Source organism: Dendrobium catenatum, unplaced genomic scaffold (genome assembly GCF_001605985.2).
Source record: "Dendrobium catenatum unplaced genomic scaffold, ASM160598v2 fragScaff_scaffold_1381, whole genome shotgun sequence".
NCBI lineage: Eukaryota > Viridiplantae > Streptophyta > Magnoliopsida > Asparagales > Orchidaceae > Dendrobium > Dendrobium catenatum.
Window position 1 is genome coordinate 815,217 of NW_021319843.1, and position 23,663 is coordinate 838,879.

Consider the following 23,663-nt stretch of genomic DNA (forward strand, 5'->3'; position numbering starts at 1 on the left):
TCCATAATAAATTGTAATTAATTAAGATTAATTAATAATAATTAATCATATTATAATTAATTAAAATTAATTCTAATTAAAATTAATTCTAATTAATTAAATTAATTATAATAATTTAAATAGAATTAAATATAATTAATTTAAAAAATAATAAATTTAATTAATTGTAATTAATTAATATAATTATAAAATAAACCCCCCCCCCTTCTTCCTCTCGGGTTCGGCCAGGACAGACCGAAGAAGCACGCGAAGGGTAGAAAGTTACCTTCACTGTCGGCGAGCTCTTGATCTCGGCTCCGATCAAAATGCCGTAACTTCTGATCCTTTAGGAGGGAAAGTCGTCGAAGGTAGCGAAATCCAACAGCCAGGTAAGAGCCGAAGAAGCGGCGGGAGGTAGAAAGTTATCTTCACGGTAGCGAGCTCCCGATTGTTGCTTCCGATCGATGGTCGTAACCTCCGATCCAACTGGAATGGAAAGTCGTCGAGCGGGTGAAGTCGAGCAACAGCAAAGAGGCCGGAGAAGCGCACGACCGAGAGAAAGTTATCTTCACAGCGAGCGGCTCCTGTTGTTGCCTTCGATCAAACGTCGCAACTTCCGATCTCTCAGGAACGGAAAGTCGCTGGAGGGGCGAAGTCGAACAGCGTTGAAGGGTGCCGAAGAAGCGCGTGAAAGGGAGAAAGTTGCGATCATAGCGAGCTCCCGTCATACTTCCTTTCAAAATGTCATAACTTCCGATCCCGGCAGGGGCGGCGTCAAACAGAGAAGGGAGAGGGAGAATCGGGAGAGAGAGCGAGAGCGAGAGACAAGAGCGGGGGTGAGGCGAATCCCTTCCTTGGGCTCTTTTTACGACTGCCAGAGAGATCGTGAGAGATGTGATGTCGTTGTGCGAGCCCTATACGGAGATCGTGGGAAAATAAGCGAGGTCGTGCTGAATTCGGCGCCGGACAGGTACGTGGATTTTAATTTTTTTTTTTTTCTCTTTTGTTTTATACAGCAGGTCAACATCCCCCTTCTATGCTACTATCCAAATTCTTGAAATACCCATAAACAAAGAAGCAAGGTATTCCTAGGGAGCTCTCTCTAGAAAAAGGCCCGACAAAAGTAGCAACTGATGAAGGATTTTTTTTTTCAAAGAGACTTAAACTTATATCATGTGCAAGTTCTGCTACTAAAGGCCTACTACAATCTTGTCATCTTTAACAACACCCATTGTCAACAAGCCTCTCTATCGATGACGATTTCACCATCCTCTTTCTTGACACGATGGGGTTACAAGACAAGGCCATGAGTTTACAAAACCCATAAACAAATATTTAGCGTAGTTGACAGGCCAGCTTCCACCTCGATATCCCTATGAAAACTTGATGCCATAATTCTACCAAAAAATTAATACAAGACTCGAAACACACAAACATAACTACATAAGTGACTTTATCCCACATTACAGTAACAACAACAACATTAAGGCTTTATCCCACTACGTGGGGTCGACTACATGAGTCTTTTTACTCTATTGTGTTCTATTAAGAGTTGAATTCTCGTTTAAATCTAATAAAAAAGGTCATTTCTAATCATTTCTAACCAAGCCTTTTTAAGTCTACCTTTATCTTCATAGCATAGACCAAATCTAATACATCTACTCTCCAAACAAGTATTCCCTCTAAACACGTGAGCATGTAAATTGCCTAGGATCTCAGATCTTGAAAGGTAAGAAATTGATGTCAACATGGAAGTTGTAGATGGCCAGATTAATTATCCTATGATATTAACATTGTATGATTTCCACAAGAAATAAGATTTTTGACATACCAAGGGAAACATATTTTATTCACAAAATTTAGTTCTCACGCATTTCAAAATCTCATCATCATCTCAAGTGGGAGGAAAATTTTTAACGGTCCCTCATACTGTAACCCAGGCTATAAAGCTGCCACTTTTGCCTATGCGCACATGCGCACCATTGCAGAGGCATTGGCACAATTCATTTCGCAAAACGAGCAAACGCTCAACATTTTCATCAAGGGCAATGTGTTTTGATATGGACCTTGCACGATAGTGCATCCTTTGTTCTCAATTTTTGTCGAATTCAATAGAATCATTTGTGGGAGTCCTTTGTTGATTATTTTGATACAACATACGCATCAATGCAGTCTTTTTTATGAAATGAGTGGTGGTTTGATGATTTTAAATTTGTGTGATTTATTTTAAACCAAAATTGGGCAATATTGCATTTATCGACTGTCGTTTTCTTCGTGTTCGATCAAATTGATCACGTGATATGGAGATCAACAATTTTTTCATTTAATGATAAGCTAGTATTATAGTTTACATCATCTTGTTTACTATAAAACCCCAATTAGATCAATGATATAATATTGATATGAATCTTAGGTTGTAGAAAGGTCATTGATATCTAAGTTGGCAGAAACAAGAATTCTAAGATGAATACGCAATGAAGTTAAAAAAAAAAAATTGATTTAAGAATGATTACGTCAAAGCAAATGTCAGAGTGCCATCTATTGAAGATAAGGAAATTGAAAATAGACTTTTGGTGGTTAGAATATGTAAAATAAGAGGCGAAAAATACATATCTTAGTGTCAAAAATAGAAATGAAAATGGGTAGACCTACAGTTGCATTATAAAATTTGTTTTCAATGAATAAGTTTAAGGCCTCGGACAACACAAAGCCAAAACTAATGGAAAATGAGTATTGATAACACGGACTCCAAATAGTTCAAATAAGACTAATAATGATGATGATGACAAATAGAAAACTTCTAATATATAAGGACAAGGATTATCATAGGTTAATTTAAACAAAATAATCATCTGTTAAGGTGATAACTTGTTCAGTAAAAATAGACACTTATCACACAAAAAGATTATTAAGAAAACAAAGTTTGCATAAAAAATAGTAATTGTAGCTTCAAAAAATAAACCAGGCAAGGCTGCAACTTGAAGCAAAAGAAGTACACCAATTAAACAACAAAATATAAAATATTAGCACAACGAGCAAGAATAGTTGTTCAGCAACAAAATAAACTTTTTCCACAAAAAGATTATTAAGAAAACGAAGTTTTCATAGAAAATAGTAATTGTAGTTCCAAAAAATGAACTATGTAAGGATGCAACTGGAGGCAAAAGAAGTACAACAATTAAACACAAAATAAATATTAACACGAGGAGCAGCAATAGATAACGTACACACACTCTGAAGACCAGGAACCATTGCAAAGAGCTGATAGTAAATGAAGAAGTTCAATTATGTGATATGGGTATTCAGTTTCCAACATATAGAGCAAAGATCGAATTGGACCATCAACAAAACTATCTCTGTCCCAGAATTGAATAGAAAGGGATTCCTGGATCAACAAATTATAATATTTAGAGAAACAAAGATAAAGTTATATCCATCATGTAAGCTGCTTGTCCAGCACAAAAGGTGGTAATCTTCAAACCTCCCCCTTGAAAATTTCACGAAGTATTTCCAAAATCAACCTCAGTATGTTTTCTTCTGGCTGGAGAAATAGAGTTGGACTAGTTAGAAAGCTGTTGCGGAATTCAAATGCATTGAAATATTGAATAGAAAAGAATTAAAGGGCTCGTTAGGATCACCGAGAACTTATCTGGCTGGTAAAAACAACCACAAAGGGGTAGATAAAAGGTTAATGTGTATGAAAATGCTCATGTTATTTGATATGAAGCAAGAAGAAGGCTTTACCATTTCATGGATCAAAGAACAGTTACCTGATGATTAAGTTCATAGGAAGCTATAAATGCAGAGACGAATGTTCTCAAAATGTTCAAAAAACCAGAAACTGGACCCTGCCAAAACATAAATATAAAATCTTCTCATGAGGCATCCCTTGAGTAATCATAAAGTTCTTCAACTCAATGGATAAAGATTAGCATAGCATGAAAAATTCAAATAATGACAACAACTAAAATATTAACAAGACATAAGATAATTAAAAATTGGAAATATGAGCACAAATGCATGTGCCAGAATATATGAGTATATATGCCTCTTCTTAAACAAAGGAAATGCAAAAATGGCAATAAATTAAGAAAGACAGAAAATACTAAATCATCTGAATCCATAAGTTTAGTCACTCTTTCAGTTGAAATGTGGCTACAAGATTAGTAGAAAAAATATATAAACTACCAATTTTAAGACTTAAACAAACCAAATCTCGGCATCCAAAAAGAGCAAGTGAATTACAAGACACCATACTAAGACCATAACTCTTTGGCAGCATAGATCATATTCACGGAAAAATAAATGAAAAGTGATAACTGTAAAACTCGAACATAGACATTAAAGACATAAAGATTTGTAATTAATGTGCCAAGAGAATTTGAAATTAAAATGTGAAGCATTAATAGATGCCATAAGAATTAATTTCAAGAATATTATAATCCAGCAACTTACATCTGAATCCCTCAAACAATCACTACGAAGAACTTCGAGCAAATAGTTGCATGTTCCAACCTCAAAGGCTTGACGGGCATAATCAGCATGGTCAATTTCCTATATAGGTAAAACGAGCTTTAAAGATCTAATGCATAAAGAGGCTTACCAATACAGAAAAATGATTATAAACAAAACAACTGACCATGAGAATGCTTTCATTTTTTAAATCGGGAAGTGACGATAGCAAACAGATGAAAACTGCCCACGCAAGAAACAAAGGCCCAGCTTCAAACGTTCCCAACCCAGAAAAGGTGGAAACGAGAAAATCCATTTCCTGAACATCTTGCATGGAAAAGATAAAACCACCTTCACTGATAACAACATGTGAGGGAAAAAAAAAATTAACAAACAAATTACAAATTTTGTAGGCAATTACCAAAAAGTTCACCACGAGAGCAGTACACAACACAAAAATATAGTTGATACTGACCTGATAGACACTTCATCATGAACCATGCGAAGAAGATTTTCTAGATCTAAAGTTTCAATAAGAATGAAAAGCAGCTGAGCTTTAGCATGAGAAAATGAAGCTCTCGATTCGACTGAAACAGCCAAGTTTTCAATGTTATAGGCACCTCCTAGTATATCCTGCAATTTAACAGAATTATGTGGTTTAAGAAATAACGTAACAAAACAACATGGTATGTAGGATAATACAAAAGACTGCAAAAAAAAAACCATCATAGGCTGACCTTGAATAACGAGCATAAGCTCATCCATTGCACAGCATTGCAGACACAAAAATTATCATAGTAAGCCAGGAATAAAAAATCCAAAACCAGGTTATCTTCAATAATAGTTTCATCCACCCAAAGTCCAACCAATTCAACATCCTGAAGCTAAGCAACAACGGAAGGAAAATTATTAATAAAAAACAAGAAAAGGTGACAACATTAAGCATGTAACCAATATAAGACGTCACCATGATTTATATAAAACCCAAATTTGCCCAGTTATACGCCAAATTTGGCTCAATTTAAAAATACTCCAAAAGTCCAACTTTCATAAAAATCATCAAATTTAATGACATTATGTTATACACGTCTAATGAAAAAAATCGACATATAAAACTATATGTCAAATTACGAAGGATTGGAAGTTAGGAAATTAAACCCCATTTGCATTTTTTTCCAAAGTTCAAAAATCTATTTACAGTTCATAAATGCAAAGCACTGTAACAAAGGATAAAATTGTTAACAGGGAGCTGACATGCATTCAGTTGGAGGACGGGAAATTAAATAAATAACTTTGCCTAAGCCTATTTCCTTCCTTTCCTTCAAAAACAGAGAGCAAATTTCCTGTTGAAGCTCTCAGTTTCCACCTGGAGCAGCAGATGGCTGGGGCGGATTGGGAGCTGGCTAGAGGTGAGGATTGAGTGGGAGGTGGAATCGAGGTGGTTGGGATCCTGGTGTAGCCCTTGGGAACGGTTTGTTGTACAAGTTTAGGCTTAGGGTTGGCCAAGGGCTTGGACTGAGGACTTCTTGATGGCTGTTTGAAGGCTATTTGAGGGCTATTTGAGGGCTGTTTGGAGATGTAGGATGCTGAAATATTGGGTATAGGAAAAAGCGTGGGAAGAAATCAGGTAGAGGAGAACAAAAACAAGAAGAGGAGAATAATAGTAAGAGAAGTAGAACAGGAGAAGTTAGGGGAAAACAGGACAGAATAAATAGAACGGGAGATGAGAAAGAAGGAAATAGAGTTAGAGTAAGAGAAGGAGGTAAGCATGCCTATCAGCAAATTCTGTACTCACTTGTAATTACTTTTGTTCAACAGTAATTGGTTTGTATTCAAGATATTCGTAGTGCGAGGGAAATTCATACCTATAGTCATGTATAAGACATCAAACTTGGAAGATATTTTAGTTAGGAATTGATTTAATTGTATAGGACGGTGAATCATCAATTAATGATTTGGGTTGGTTTAGGAATCCTATACGCGCAGGCAGATGCGAGATGTCCGACTTGGTTAGTCCAAGCGTCCACAAGGTAAGATATGCATTTTTTTAATACAATATGCAAGTCTAGTTGTGCATGCATAAAAATTAGTTATGTGACATTTGTCTTTGCACTCCTATATGTTTTAATTAGCCTAAAATTGTAATTTAAACGGTCATTCTATGTGTAATTTCTTTGTGATATGTGATTATATTATATTATGATGTCACGCATAATTATGTAATGATGTGATATTTTATTCATACATATCTGTCTTTATATTATAAAAGCGGTGGGTGGTCAAATAGACTTGAGAAAATGTCATGATGGATAAGCAGGTACGAGCAATGCAACCCTGACAAGAAGTACAACCAAGTGGAAACAATGTGACCTCAGCATGATGAAGCCTACATGCTATGATAGGAGACCGACGGCTATAGAGGCAGTACGACCTCAAGAGCCTATGGGTTATTAAACTAGACCTAAACATCTAGATATGAAACCTGAGCCTTAAAAAGAAAGTTAAGAAATGAACTTATTATTATTATTATTATTATATATATATATACACACGTACGTGTGTGCTAATATATTGCAATATATAATTTGCATATTATAGGCAATTGCAATAGGCCTAAAAGGATGAGATTAATAATATGTGATATGATTGGATGTTTGTTTCAAGTGAGCATAATTCTTACATGTAGCTTTATGTATCACAAAATCTTATATATTCTATATTGGGATTGCAAGAAGTCACTTTCGTCACTTGGAAGTCAAGGGATATGAAGGGAACGATGAGCTCATCGATTCGTTCTCATGAGGAAGATGAGGAGCTTGGGTAAATTCCATCGTTTTGAGTTGTAGGGCTTCATCACTATAAATTCGAAACATAGGAAGATGAGAAAGGGCAATGAAAGTGAGAACAAGAGTGAGGTAAAACCAGGCAAGAGGGCTCGAGTGGGGCATACACACAAACAAACCTGCACGCTTAAGGGAATGATAGGAAGAGTGAGCTGTGTGAACTTGTGCCATGCGTCTTGTGGCGACATGTAGAGAGAGTGATGCGGACATCGACACGAAGATTTTGCGCATCTATCACAGGAGGCGTCGTAAATCAACGGCTATAATTTAAATTGTCATTTAAGAGTTATTTTATGAATTTTAGCTTTTATTTTATGTTATTTTTTGTTTTACCACTAGGTTAGTTTATTTGAGTGTTGTGGCCAAAGGGGCAATTTTATAATTTTTGTTTTCTTTCTCATGTTGTGGCCTATATATAGGGCCTTAAGCTATTGTAATAGGGGATGCTTGATTGATATTAAAAATTTTGCGTTCCACACTTTTGTTCTTTGGAGAGAACGTAGTGAGATTTCTATGAGAGGAATTGAAGTCTTCACCAGCCGCAGGATGGGTCCGGTCTCTTGATTTGAAGTCCCTTGGAGAAGGGCAACGGATCACCCGTCAGTCTTCGGAAGAGTCCGAGGCTCGCGGTTCTTATTTTCTATCTTTCATTTTATCTTTGTTTTTGTTTTGTTTCTTTTCTTGCTCCCCGTAGTCGTTGGCCAAACCTCCATACCAAGTTCCACGAATTTTCCCCATAGCCGCCGGCCACCTTCCCCCATTAGCTCCTCCACCGCCGGCTACTCTTGTTTGTCTCCATGAATGAGGAGTCAATGTCAAATTAATGCTTGTCTAAAGAGTCCAAATAATTTAGGAAATTATTTTCATCATTTCAAATTTTGAATTTCAAATAGTTTCCTAAATTAGAAAGCTATTTTAGGAAAGTATCGAATCTCATTTATGATGTAATTCAAACTTAATTTGGGTGATTTAATTTTGGGCGGTTTTCAAATTTTCAAATTCCACTAATTTGAAATTTGAATTCTTTCCTAATTTATCATTCTATTTTTGGAAAGTTTCTAAATTGACACTATTTTGAATTCAAATTTAAATAGAGTCAATTAAATACTTTCCTAAGTTCTAATCCAATTTAGGCAAGCTTGTACACATGGCACCAAATCCCAATCCCCATGATATTACCACCGGCCCCCTCTCCAATTAGCCCAGTAACTTCCACTTAATTGTTTCCTAATTCTAAGTCCCTCCTTTGGGGAAAAAAAATATACAATTCCTGTAATTCTTACCTGGCCAAAACCTGCATTCATATCTTGGCTCTTTATTATTTCCTAATACAAGAGGATGGCTTTAGGAAACATGAACTCACCCCCTCTCAATCCCGCCGACTCTCTCTCTCTGTCACGGCTCCTCTTTCCTGCTTGCATTAGTTAACTTCTCTCTTCCAAAATCTGTAAGGAAGTTGGCTCTCAATTTTCTCTTCACAGCCAAGGCTAGACCCCTCTTCAAGTTCTCTACATCTCAGCCCACCAAAATCTGAGAACTCCTCTCAGATTTTTCTTAATAAAATCTGAAATTGTTTTCAGATTATAGGAGAGGAGATTTGGGAACTTACAACCTCTCTCCTACCAAGAGAAAATCTGAGATTCTTCTCAGGTGTTGGGCAAAGAAATCAAAATTTCCTTCAGATTTCGGAGAGGAGATCCTCTCCCTAGCAAGGCCTCCTACCCGTTCTACATCAGAGAGTGAGCAAACATGGGAGGCTCAACGATTCATTTAGATAAGGTAACATTCTTTTATAATATTTTAGATATTGTAAATAATAATAAGTTAGAATAAGGATTTATTACGTAATAATAATTTAGATTAAATTATGATTTTAAATTAGAATGATTAGCAAAAAATATATATTATATATAGAGAGAGTGTGTGTAAATAGAATATAAATTAATATGAGATTTCATAAATTTAAAAAATTAAATTATTTAAATAGAAAAAAAGGATTAAAGATAATTATCTATTTATAGAAAAAAGAGAGTAAATTTAATAAGAAAGTTGAAAACAATAATAATTTAACTTAAGAGAAATATCATTAAATTCTATAAAAAAAATCATAATAATATAGAAATTTTATTTTAGAATATTGTAATAATTAAATTATGATTTTTCATCCATTTTTAAATGATAGAGCTAGGAGAATAAGTTTTATCATTAATTAAATTCTTTTAAAAATAAATTAAATATAAGAGATATTTAAGTATATTTAATAGCTAATTAAAGAGACATATGATTAGAAACATAAATTAAAATAACCGTATGGAATTATGCATTATTATAGGTGTTATATTATTGAAGTAAGAGCAAGGACAAAAGGGTAAAAGCTATTTAAATCAAGGTGAGTATCATGCTCCTATTCCTAAAAGTAACAACATTGCTTTTTATAATTTGATTGCAATTGTTAGTTAATAATTATTGCAAAATTACAGTATTTTATTTTCTTCAACGAATGATCATATAAAATTTTTTTATAGCCTGCATGATTAAGAATAGGTACTATAGAAAATTATTGAATGATTTATGAATGAAATGATTAGAAAGAAATGCTTAGATGTGCATATTGCTTGATGGAGTACACTCTCATATGGTACTAATAGGGAACGCAATTTACCCGTACACCTAAATGGAAAAGGTTTTGCAAAATATTATGGAAAAGGAAATGAAGAAAGAAGCACCTTCATTGATACTATTTTAGACGATGTCTCCGTGATGGTTATATTATTTATAAAAATGATAAAGAAATTACAAATGTGTCTCGTATAGAAACTTATGGTGACCTTAATCACTTCAAAAAATTGTGAGAAACTCTAGAACATATCTTAAGACATCTCACTATCTATATCTAGTCATTTCCCTAATTTTATTCCAGTCTAAATACTACCACTAAAAGTCTAAATCCTAACTAGTCAAATCGGCCATACTAGGGTATTTCTGGGACCTGACACTTGTAATCCTAAAAAAATAGTTATAAAAGCTTCCAAATCGCATGTAGACCTCATCTCTAATTTGCAAGTGACCTGAAGGTTTTTAGATCAATATTTTGGGAGATCTAGACAATTGAAGTCAGCCTAATGTTGTCTGAAATTTTTGGCACAAAACCTATGTCAACCCATATTACACTCCTAACTTGCAATGACCAGCAAATTACCTCCACCAACATATTTCTCACCTACATAAGACTTGTGAAAGGTTACAATCCAATTTAACTATCACCAAGTGATCTTTCCAATAGACCAAATCACCATCACAACCACAATTTAATATAATAGCTCTTATTTATACAAAATATTTCTTGATCAAAAAACACCAAAGCAGTCATAAATGACAAATTGAAATAAGTGAGCAAGCACACAATCAATGATAGGACAACAAGATCTTCTCATTAGTATGTTTTTGCATAAAGAGGTAACTTTTTCCAGTAAATAATTTTTAGCTGGATCGTAGGATTTAAAGTAAAAAAGAAAGAAAAAGGGTAAAAATTCTGAGAAGATTGCCTGAATTTCATTTTCCTTTTCTTTTTTTTCTCCTTCTTTAAGTAAAACCAAGACTACATAAAAACAATAATGCCAACAAAAATACAATAAGAAATGCTATAAGACAAATAATTCCCTTGCATCCGCAATAAACCAATGCAATTTAAATTCCAACATGACAAATATGAAATGCCAAAATGAAAGGAAAAAATGGAAAAGTTTTTCATTAGGAATACAGCAACTGTGGAGTCTTGGGCATAGCATACCAAACAGTAATGAGAACAGTTAGAATTATTTCTATTTAAACATAAGAAGATAAAGATCCATGGTTAATGAACAAACATAGAACTTACAAATTTTTCAAAAGGTCCAGATGAAAGCAGATCCTTAAGGACTGATAACATCTTTATTTCCAACCCATCATGAATCAACTGCAGAGCCTGCCCTTTAATTGCACCGCTTGACTGAGACATGCTGCTCACGCTAACTAAAAAACAGTTGCATTAGAAAGATAAAGCTGCAATTAAGAGTGGGTTACCCTAGTTGATTCCACAGGCGAACTAGGAAAACAATAACAGACAGATAAAGAAACAACTCAAGTGAAACTAGCAGGAGAAACTGAAAGAAGATCTTACCTTTTAAGTTGATACATATAAAGATAAAAGGGTCATATCTATTAAATAAAATTACATAGAAGACTTTTCTTATTTCCTTATTAGGGATAGTTTAGCAATTAGGAGCTTAAGAGTTATTAGGTGTTTTCCGATAAATATCCTCTTGTCATTGTTAGGGAGAGGAGCTTTTCTTAAATTAGATTCAGGGTTTTCCAGGTTTGGAAGGATTTCCCTACCCTTGGGATGGATTTCCGCTTATGTGAGCTAGTGAGGAAAGGAAACCACAGTGGAATCTAAGATCTCACCAAAATTGGTTTGCCATAAGCCCAAGCCCCTTTTCCTTGAAACTGAGGCAAGCTCAAGGCCTCCAAGGTCCAGGGACAGTCCAGAATTTCCAGAGATCTGTTATTTACCGGTTCCCAAGCCTTCAAGCATGTAGTTCTGGACTCCCAAACCATTCAGAATAAATATTCGTGGCTCTCCTAGAATCCCAGCTTATTGGAGACAGGTTCCTGATATTAAGGATTCATCCCAGTCAACTCCCAGCAGCGACCAATAAGATGAATTTGGCATCCTTATGCTTAGATAGACTCACATCCACTAAATTGTTGAGGTTTCATTGACAAACTCCAGTCTAATGATTCAAAAACATCACCAAACAAGGCTCGCTGTTTCCCTATTTGTATTCTATCATTATATCAAATCTTACTTCTGATAACTTAATTGACAAATTCTGTTTCGTACATAATTGCAGGAGGTGACAGTATTCTATCTAGAAAACCTCCTTCCATAAACAGAATTAAGCAAGGGGAAACAGTGGAGACAAGAGGCCAGCAAATTGTTGACTTAAAAAATACCTGAAACCTGCATTGTTCACTTAGGAAACCACCCTTCATCAGACTTCTGTTTTTCATTCAGTTTGCCCATAATTCTTGAAGCGTTATCTACCCACTTGGGTTTAGAAAACTGTTGGAAGGCTGGGAAAATTTCAGCCGCATATTAAATCTAAATTTGCATTTCCAGAATGTGTTAGCTGCCCTACCCTTAAGCTTGCAAAACCACCCCTATAGGTTGAGAAGTTGGTTGGAGATGAAGAATGAAGGGAACAACCAGCCATAACTGTGATCAGTAAATATAACTTGAAAAAAAACTGCGATTTGGGTGTGAGGTTCTTGAAGATGTTCTGGATTGGATCCATTTGTATAGACTTGTTATCTTACTAAGTACTGTAATAATACTAACCTCGATTATTGTTTCAATTATATACCTTCCCGTGTCTTTTAACGGTGACAGAAGTACTACAATAATTATGAAATGATAAATGTTGCATACGCATAATAGAGGAGCTGTAATACACAAAATTTCAGGTAAAGGTGCAAATTTTGTTTCCTATCTCGAAATAGTAAATTTCACAAATAAGTTCAAAAAATTATCACATTAATTATCAATTAAATAAATTTTATATTAGTTATTATTGTTGAGTTTATTCTTTGCAATTAATTAAAAATGCTGAACTAAAATTATGTTAATTATTATACTAATTATATGATGAATAGCTGCTCTAAGGACTTAGTGAATTAAGCCCACTAGTTCAGCCCATTAATTCAGTATTTATATTAGCCAATTAAGCTGCTGTAGCACAGCACTGAGTGCAATAACTAATATAACAATCCTATACTATCCATTAGTGTAGGTATGCAACCATTGATGGGAAATCTGATGGCTGGAAAGCATGTGAGCTGTAATATAAAAGCATTATCGTGACTGTCTTCCCCATTTCATTTCCTGAGCAGAAATTTCTATTTTCTGCTTGCGTGGATCCTGTGGAGCGAATGCGAGAGTAGGTTGGGGGCCGGGAATTCGGCTGCTGTAGGAGGGAATATTTGGAGTAAATTGCAGAGAAGCAATAAGGAGAGGAATAAAGGTAAGCAATTTTAGTATTAACTCATGTTGTTTTGTGAACTTTTAAATATTGATAGGGCTGCTAAGAGAACTTATACCACAATTGTATTGTTAGGATAATTTTATTGGGTATATGAAGAAAAGAGAATCTGGTTGCGAGGTAAGTTGCTAAAAGGGATGAAATTATTGTATTAAATTTTTGGAAAAAAAAATTATAGAAATTATATGAAGAGAGGAGAGGTTGATTGATGCAGACATCGGCGCGAAGATTTGGCGCATCTATCACAGGAGGCGTCGTAAATCGACGGCTATAATTAAAATTGTCATTTATGAGTTATTTTCTGAATATTAGCTCTTATTTTATGTTATTTCCTGTTTTACCCCTAGGTTAGTTTATGTGAGTGTTGTGGCCGAAGGGGCAATTTTATAATTTTGATTTTTTCTTATGTTGTGGCCTATATATAGGGTCTTAAGCTATTGTAATGAGGAAGAATAATTGATATTACAAAATTTGTGTTCCACACTTGTGTTCTTTTGAGAGAACGTTACTGAGATTCCTATGGCAAGGAATCGGAGTTTCACCAGCCGCAGGATGAGTCCGGGCTCGTGATTTGAAGTCCCTTGGAGAATGGCAAAGCATCACCCGTCAGTCTTCGGAAGAGTCCAAGACTCGCAGTTATTACCTTCTATCTTTTGTTTTTATTTTGTTCCTTCTTATTTCCTCTTCCCCTTCCCCATTGCCAACCTTATTTTCCCCGTCCACCACAAACCGCCGGCTCCCTAATCCGATTCCCCCCCCACCTTTTCCTCCTCCACTCCCACGGCATACTCCCCAAACCCGAACCCATGCCGTCGGCTCCACCTCATTAGCCGCCGGCCGAACCTTCCTCCCCACCCCCTTTTGGATTTCCTAATTTGGTTGGGTTAATTTAGGGATTAATTTGAATTTGAAATTATTCAAATTCAAATTTCAAATTCTTTCCTAATTTAGTTCATCTATTTTTGGAAAGTGCTTAATTGAAATCAATTTGAAATTTAAATTCAAAATCTGATTTATTGTCTCACTTTGCCAATTAATGCTCCTAATTAACTCCCTCATTAACTCAAAATTTTCCCTCCACAAATCCCTCATTTCAAATTCAAAACATTTTGAATTTTGAAACATAACTGCAGTCCATCCTTTTGGAAACAATTTCAATTCCTGTAACAGTTTTATTCCTCACGTCCATAGCCTCTAATTAATTTCCAAATTTCTGGAATTACATTAGGAAATCTTTCCTAACAGCCAAAGTAATTCCTTGGAAATATTTTCAAAACCTGAGATTCTCCTGGCCGAAACTCTCACCCATGCATCCCCCTCATTAAACCCTTCCAAAACTCATTATTCTTAATTGGAAATCCCGTTCATCCCTGTTCTCACCTGCTGGCCGAAATTTCCAAGTCCCATGCACTAGCTGTTCCCCATTAAATCCTTCCCAAAACTCCTTCCCAAATTAAGCCCTCTATCTTCTGCCACTGCAGACAAGGAATTCCAGCCACCGTCCTTGCTTCCCCACCCTACAGAAGCCTCAAACTGCTGCTGCCCTGGAAATTCCAGCAAGAATATCTTGCTGTCCAGCACGTTGAAAGACCACGAACTGCTGTACCTGCTGCCAAAGCTGCTGTCCAGATATTCCCGCAGCAGTTTGTTGCTGTCCAGCCCCTCTGGGAGTGACCGTGGCTGCCCGGAACTGTCCGGAATCGCTATCCCAGGATGGCTACTTGCTGTCCAGAATTTCCCAAGTGTCAAAAGCTGTTGTTTAAACTTCACGAGTTGCTCTTCAAGACCCATAGGACTGAAAACCTCCTACCCGTTCTACATCATTGATTGTGTAGGTACTTTACAAGAGAAAAAGGCTACGAGGTGCTCAAGTTGAGAAGCAACTTGGCAAGGGGTAAGTAATGCAATTTAATTTAATCAAATAAATGTGATCATTTTTCGACCTGTATAGCTGCATGTCATCAAAACTGAAAGGTAAAAAAACAATAAAGTAACTTTTATTTGTTAATGCGTTTACAGTCAAACTGATGGGGACATCAGATCGTGGAAGGTTTATCAGAAGCGTGGCCGCCGATCTACGGTCACGATCGAGTCATTGTATTTTTTATTCATGTTATGGTTATTTATGTATTTGTTTTATTTTATTTCCCGTTGTACCCTTCTAGTAAAGGGATGTCGTATGTAAGCCCTGAGGGCATGTTCGTCTTTTATTTTGAGTCTCTTGTACCAGGCTATTTATAGACCATTGCTTATTATTTTTAAACAAAGAATTGAATGAATGATTATTTGAGAATTTTGTCTTCTTGCTTGGAGTTCTTGAGAGAACTTGAGAAATCGGAGAGAAATCTCTAGAAGACGGAGATTTGCGCAACACCCACCAAACTAGATAAGTCGGGTTCGTGGTTCTATCCTCTACTCCTTCCCCTTTCCTTCCAATTCACTTAGCCGCCGGCTTTCATCTCACCCGAGCCATCTCCATCCCTCCCGTCCACCCCTTTTAGCTCCACGGCCAAACCCCACCCAATCAACCCCACTTCCCCTCGTCCAAAACCAGCGGCCACATTCTCCTAGCCACCGGCCTCCCTTAGGTTTACTCTCCCTCCCTTTCTTCCTTATTTCTTATTATGAATTGAACATATTTGGAATTAACTTTGAATTCAAATCCAAGTGATTTGAAATTCAAAATATTTCCTAATATGCCAAATCTATTTTAGGAAAGTCTTTAAAACTCAATCAAATCAATTTATAATTGATTGGGATTTTAAAATTGCCTTTCCTAATTTATGAATCCCAAACTAGCAAGCAATAAATAATTGCTCAAATCCCTTTCCCCCATTGTTGCCGCCGGGCCCTCCCCCTTTAGGCTTGAGTTAGGAAACCTTTCCTAAACACCAATTTCTTTTTCTTTAGAAAGACTTCCCAATCTCATGATAGCCGAAATTTTCAAAAGCAAGTCTTTAATTGCTTTCCTAAAACCTAACATTAGGATTAGGAAATAAATCCCTAATCCTCCCCACCTCCACATACCGCCGGCCCCCCTCATTGGATTTCTTCTAAAATCTTTCCTTGCTGCATTGTCTCCCTTTGGAAAGAGTTTAAAACCCTTCCCTGCTGCTGGCCGAATTTTCCCAAGGCTCCCACCTTGGATTTTCTCTCCTAAATCCCTCTCCTCCCTTTACAAAAATCTGAAACTTATTTTAGATTTTTGTCTTGGCTCTTCCCCCTCTCAAATTATAAAAGAAACTTCTTTCTCTTTCAACCATCTCCAAGTGCACCATCAAGTTGTGAAGAGTTTTGCTATCGAGCCCCTATGAATGGCAGATCCGGAGACTGAATACGGCCTCACCTACGATGAAGACGGTTTCGTAGATATCCTCCAATCCACTTTCTTTGATATTAATACAATGATCGATCACACCGTCGAGGACTACATCGAGCGCATCCTGGACGCTTTGGTGGAAGCAATCGGCGAACAGTTTGAAGGCATTGAGTGGAGGATCTCCACCGATCCTTGACAAAAGGTTCTACTTTACCCTCTCAAAGTATTTCCTGAATCTAACTCTATCTTGTGTTTGATTGTAGTCACGAAGGACGATCCTTCCTACTTCTGCTAAGCTTAGTAAACGTAGGGGTTTGAGTGTGCCTCTATGCTTATTAATTATCATTGTTAGATTAGGAATTTTATTTGAAGCTACTATTCTGGCATCATGTTATTTTCGAGTTTATCTTGAAAGTTTTGAATCTCTGGTTATGTGATTTAGCCTAAGGTGGTGTGACCCCCTTTATTTTTTATTTCATTGTTTTAAGCTGCTAAGAGTTGTTGACGAATATTTTCGCATCGACTCGACCCCGATTGAGCCCGACTAGGCTCGATCGCGCTCGATCAACTCAATTGATCATCGTCGAGGTGAAATTAATCCAATTAAGCCTCAATTTTATTAAATTAAATCAAATTTAATTTAATTTAAATCAAATCAAAACCAGTCGAGCATCGTCGAGCTCAATTCGACATAATTCGGCGCCGTTTCAAGTTCGATTTCATGAAATTAACTTGATCGGACCCAAACCGACTCAATCGGTTCGAGTCGAGTCCAAATTGGGCTCAATTTCAGCACTAATTTATCAATTGGGGCTAAATTAAATTTTCAAATCCAATTTCCAAATCAAGGGTTGAGATTTTACATGAAATCCACCCCAAAACCCTTATTTTCACGTGTGCTAGGCCTGATTGGGCGAATTGGGCGGCTGACCTGCACCTGGCGTGCGAAACAAAGAGCATGAGAGGGAGAGGGGAGCCGCATTCGGCTCCCTTTGTGTTGTCCGTCCCGACCAGAGCGAGAGAGGGAGACGGTCTCGGCTCTCTCCGTGTTGTTATGTCCCGACAGAACAAGAGAGAAGGAGAAACGGCCCCTTGCGTGCGTCTCCAGGCGCGGGAGGAGGGGAGAAGGAGAGAGCCGAGCGGCTCTCTTCCTTGGTCGCATCCAGCAGCAAGGGAGAGGGAGTCGAAGGCTCCCGTTTTGTTCCGCCCCGACAGAGAGAGCAAGAGAGCGAGAGGAAGGAGGCGGAAGAGGAAGGGTTCCGTGGGTTTCGTGCGTCTGACCCCGTCCAGACCTTCCGACGTCCCCAAGGTGTTCGTCTCCCTTGGCCGCTGAGTCCTCCAGGTCCGGTTCTCCAAGGCCGGCCGAACCTTTCTCTTCCTGCAGCATTTCTTTGAGTTGAAATTAAGTGAAGAAGGGATTTCTCCTGCTCTAGTTGCTGATTTCTCCTTTCATTAGCTGAAAGGAACCTTTCTTCTGCTTCGATTTGCTTTCTTCTTCTACCGAGAGGAGGTAGGAAGCCTTTTCTTCCTTCCAAATCAGCTCCGGTGACGTTGGGATAGCAAAATCAGTGTTTTGGATCACTTTGGATGTCAAAATCAGTCTCCAAGAACATCAAAAACAGCAAAAATCAGCAAAGTTAGTGGCTTCTCCCTCTTCCTCCTTCAACTCCGGCGAGCCCGTGGCAATTTGGAGGCTGTTGGAAGTTTCCAAACAGCAAAGCAAGCCTCCAAAACCTCCCAAACAGTGGTTTGGAGACTTGACATCGCCTTGGACAGCAAATCCACCCTCCGGAGTAGCTTGGACAACAATTGGAGCTTGGACGGCAACTTGGACAGGAATTTGGAGCGCTAGGACAAACCGGGGAAGGTATACCTTTGAAACTTAGTGAAACCTAGGGTCCCCCCATGGCCAATTGATGTGTGGATGACGTCCCCAAGCCATAGGTCCCTTAGAAGCTTCGTTTTATGCTTCCCTAAAACCCTTCGTTGGCTGTCCTCTCCGCAAAACAGTGAAAATTTAGTGTTGTTCACTTGTTTGCTCTCTTGTGAGAGCCAAAGAGGCATGCCAATACGCGTAGGGGTGTTGGATTGGTATCCAACACCCCCCCAAATGCATGTAATATCATTCATATTGTGCCCAATCCATCACCCACAATCATGCCCTAGGGTAGACGCTATCATTTGACCTCAAAGTCAATGATGATGCATAGGTTTGGATTGTAACTAGTTGCATGCATTTCTCATTTAGATGCATTGTCATGAAAACAAATAGACACCCAAATCTAGGAGAACTTTTGCATGCATAATTTTAGTTACCTCTAGAGTTTTGTTTAATACATGTGTTGAGTTTAATTGATTTGGGCTTCCTAGTCGTTGTGAGGCATAGACTTTCAAATGTCTATGTAACAAATCTCACAACATAAAGAATCAATTAAGCTTGTATCTTGTACCATACAAAACTTAGAGTAGCAATCTTGAAACTCCTCCATAAATTGCATGCACCCTTCTTCGTTCATGACAAAAGTGACTTACAAGTTACGAGAGATGTGCATGTGGTGAAATTTGTGGACTCCAATGAAATTTTGTGAGTGCTTGAATATGGATTTAATCAATCACTGAAAATCAAATCATTGTGAGGTTTCCCATAGACTTTCCAAAGTCTATGTTGTAAATCTCACAAAATATGTTGTTGATTAAGTTCATGTACAACATTGTGCAAAATCAAATACTTGTTTGCTTTCAATTATGAGATTCCCGGATTTGGAGAATCATCTACACATACATGCATTCATAGGTTCTTCTTAGATCATGCCCAAGTTGGTCTTAAATCTCCTAGAAGCCATAGGGATAGACCTTTCCTACTCAAGATTTCTAGATCATGCCAAAATTGATCTAGTGATCTCTCCAAAACCTTAGGAATCTCCAACAAGAGTTTTCTGCATATTTTATTCTAATCAAGAGTTGTGCAAATTCCTAACAAAAACATTGTATCCTTACGTAGTTCTATATCATCTAGTATCAGAGCAAGGTATGCTCATGCATGTGTTAGGATTCCTGGTAGATTTCATTTCAGCATCATAGTTATGTATTTGTATCATTTATAAAGTGTTAGGTTGCTGCCCTAGATTTTTCTCCATCATTTTTGCAGAGTATAATTGTGTTTTAATCATATAACTTGCTTCACGTTACATCCTTGTCTTGTTAAGTGTCTCGTAGTAAATCCCAATGGACCCGGAACAACTAGGAATGACCTTAGACTTGTTGTTAGGTCAAATGAACAACATTAGCCAACAACTCAAGGAGAACCAAGCAGACCTAGTTGAGCTTCATAGGAACACCACTGAGAGATTTGATACACTTGAGCGAGCTAGAGACCACCCTACTCCTTACACCCCATCTAGACCACCTTCTATGTATGGGGATGAAACCTACCCAGATGAGAGGCAGCATCGTGCCAATCATCGAGCTCTGTACCACGGACATGACCCACGTCATGATCCAGATTTGGATGAGAGGCAGCACCGTGCCAATCATCGAGCATCTTACCACGGACATGACCCACGTCATAATCATGATGCACCACTTATGAAAAATATTAAGATTGACGCTCCTACCTTTGATGGCACCCTCGATCCCTCGCTCTTCCTGGACTTAGTCAAAGGTATGGACAGTTTCTTTAAGTGGTATGACATCTCTGAGGCTAAGAAGGTCAGTTTTGCGGAGATGAAGCTCACGGGTAGGGCGAGTCAGTTTTGGGCCAACTTAGAGAGCCTTAGGGAAGCTAGGAACGATTACCCCATTGTTGATTGGTCGTTTATGAAGCGAGAACTCAAGCAGAAGTACTTGCCTCTATCGTACTTCCACCGACTATTGGACAGGTGGAATAGGCTGACTCAAGGCAACAAACCAATGAAGGAGTACATCGCCTCTTTCGATGACTTCTTGATTCGCTGCAAAGGGGAGACCTCTACCACCCTCGCGCAGATCTTATCTATGTTTTGTACCGAGTTGCGAGAGGATCTTCGCAATGAGTTGTTTGCCTGGAACGTCACTACACTGGAGAATGCCTACAGCCTAGTGCTTGATCTAGAGAAGACCCGTTCACAGCACCAGAGTCGTTCACATGACTCTAGACCCTCCTACAGATCAGTCGGTAGTTCCACCCCAAACACTTCTGCTACCTGACCCACTTCTGGGAGCACGACCCGACAACCCACGGGTCCCACTGCACCTCGATCTGATTTTAGAAACAAACCTCCCACCCCGTATACTCCTCGGTCCAGTCCCGGGACCAAGTGCTTTCGATGCTAGGGGTATCGGCATATCGCTTCTCAGTGCTCCTGTCCCTATAAAGTCTTAATCGTCGAGGAGATTACTGAGGACAATCTCGAACCCGAGGTTGATCAGATCCATCAGATTGAGGAAGAAGGCGAATACTTCAAGAAGGATGACGACACTGCGGTCCTCCATTGCCTTCAAAAACTAAATACCTCTCCCATCTGCGTGGTTAGATGTGCTCTATCCCACCCGACACCCACGAATAACTGGCGTAAGACCTCGATTTTTCACACCTATACCAAAATCATAGACAAAAACTGTAAAGTCATCGTGGATAGCGGTAGCTGCATAAATGTTGTTTCCTCCAGCATGGTATCCCAGTTAGGTTTGTTTGTCGTTCCTCACCCCAACCCGTATAAGGTAGCATGGGTCAACTCCGCTACCTTGGAGGTGAGAGAGTGAAGCCACGTACCCATCTCCTTTGCCACCTATAAGGAGAATGTATGGTGAGATATGTTGACAATGAATGTTAGACAAATCTTGTTAGCTCGTCTATGGATCTATGATAACGATGTCCACATTTTTTGGTGTTCGAACACCTGCGAGTTTGAACATGCAGGCAAAAAGATTAAGCTTTTGCCATCGCAGCCTCGGGTTATGGATGGCACAAAATCCAACCCAGTCAAATCTAAGAAAGGAGTGAACCTTGTCACCGCCAAGGTTCTAACTACTGAGATTGCTCAAGAAGCCCCTCTTTACGCCTTAGTAGGCCGTGAGATTCCCACTAAATCTAATGAGCTCATTCCTCAGGAAGTGCAGCCTATTTTGGGGCAGTATGCTGATGTCTTCCAGATCAGTTACCACCACTTAGAAACATTCAGCATGCTATAGACTTCGTCCCTAGAGCCTCCCTCCCAAACCTGCCACATTATCACATGAACCACACGGAACATGTCGAGCTTAAGAAGCAGGTCAATGAGTTACTGCAGAGAGGTTTCATTAAGGAGAGTCTGAGTCCCTGCGCGGTGCCGGCCCTTCTCACCCCGAAGAAAGACAAAACGTGGAGAATGTGTATTGATAGCCGTGCTATTAACAAGATCACCATCAAATATCGTTTTCCTATTCTGAGGCTTGATGATATGCTCGATATGATGACGGGTGCCACACTATTCTTCAAAATTGATCTCAAAAGTGGGTACCACCAGATCCGGATCCGACCCGGAGACAAGTGAAAATTTGCCTTCAAGACCAAGGATGGTCTCTACGAGTGGTTAGTCATGCCTTTTGGGTTAAGTAACGCCCCTAGTACCTTTATGAGGATCATGACTCAAGTGTTGCGTCCGTTTATGGGAAAGTTTGTCGTCGTCTACTTTGACGACATTCTTATCTACAGTTAGTCAATTAATCAGCACTTAGACAACTTAAAACAAGTTTGTGAGCTCTTAAAGAAGGAGCAACTATATGCTAATCCGAAGAAATGCACCTTCCTTGTAGATCGCGTCATTTTCCTGGGCTTCATCGTTTCAGCCCAAGGGGTTTCCGCAGACCCAGAGAAGGTGAGGGAAATTGTGAAGTGGCCTGTCCCTCAAAACATCTGGGAAGTGCGCAGCTTCCACGGATTAGCCACCTTCTATAGGAGATTCATTCAAAATTTTAGCACTATTGTATCTCCTATCACTGACTGCTTGAAAAAGGGTTATTTCCACTGGACCCCGGCTGCCACTAGAGCTTTTGAAGAGATCAAACAAAAGATAGTGGAAGCCCTAAAGATGAGACTTCCTGATTTCTCCAAAGTCTTCAAAGTGACTTGCGACGCTTCGGGAGTCGGAATTGGAGGAGTCCTCTTTCAGGAAGGTCACCAGTAGCTTACTTCAGTGAAAAACTTAATGATATTCGACAGCATTATTCCACGTATGACAAAGAGTTTTACGTTGTGATCCAATCTCTTCATTATTGGCGACACTACTTGCTCCCGCAAGAGTTCGTCATCTTCTCGGATCACGAAGCTCTACGTTATATCAACTCCCAGAAGAAGTTAAATGCACACCAAGATCGTTAGGTTAAGTTCCTTCAAGAGTATACTTACACCCTTAGGCATAATACAGGAGTTGAAAACAAAGCTGCCGATGCTCTCAGTTGTCGCATGATGACTACTACTGAGATGAGCGCAGAAGTCATAAGTTTTGACCAAATATAGAGGGATTATTTGGAATGCCCCGACTTCAAGGAGACCTACACTCTCTTGTCCACATGCAGCACGCGCTCTGTGGACGATTTCCTATTGGAAGATGGTTATCTCTTCAAAGCCCAGAGGCTTTGTATTTCGAGCACCTCCCTTAGGGAATTTCTGGTCTGGGAACTCCACGCCGGAGGCCACGCTGGGCATTTCGGACGGGAAAAAACTATATAATATGTAGAGTATCGCTTCTTTTGGCTCAACCTAAAGAGAGATGTCGGTCGGCTGGTCAGTCGGTGTCACACCTGCCAACTGGCCAAGTAACGTAAGCAAAACAAGAGTCTTTACACTCCCCTACATGTCCCTAGTTGTCCTTGGCAGGATGTTAGTATGGACTTTATCTTAGGCCTACCCAAGAAACTCCGCAGGCACGATGCCATTTATGTTGCAGTTGACCGGTTTTCCAAAATGGCGCATTTCATTCCGTGCTCCAAAACATCTGATGCCTCTCACATTGCGAAGTTATACTTCAACGA

General features: G+C 38.6%; 1 protein-coding gene across 1 annotated transcript in view; it reads right to left on the reverse strand.

Moving 5' to 3' along the window:
- The window catches only part of LOC110098887, a gene marked incomplete in the record, with an annotated part of 152,348 nt that overhangs the window by 123,047 nt on the left and 5,638 nt on the right, over positions 1 to 23,663 (reverse strand). Inside the window, 8 exon segments of the mRNA XM_020825834.2 lie at positions 3,203 to 3,364; positions 3,461 to 3,520; positions 3,750 to 3,827; positions 4,435 to 4,533; positions 4,619 to 4,787; positions 4,907 to 5,064; positions 5,169 to 5,315; positions 11,152 to 11,285. Of these exon segments, the coding sequence (XP_020681493.1) occupies positions 3,203 to 3,364; positions 3,461 to 3,520; positions 3,750 to 3,827; positions 4,435 to 4,533; positions 4,619 to 4,787; positions 4,907 to 5,064; positions 5,169 to 5,315; positions 11,152 to 11,271 (993 nt within the window).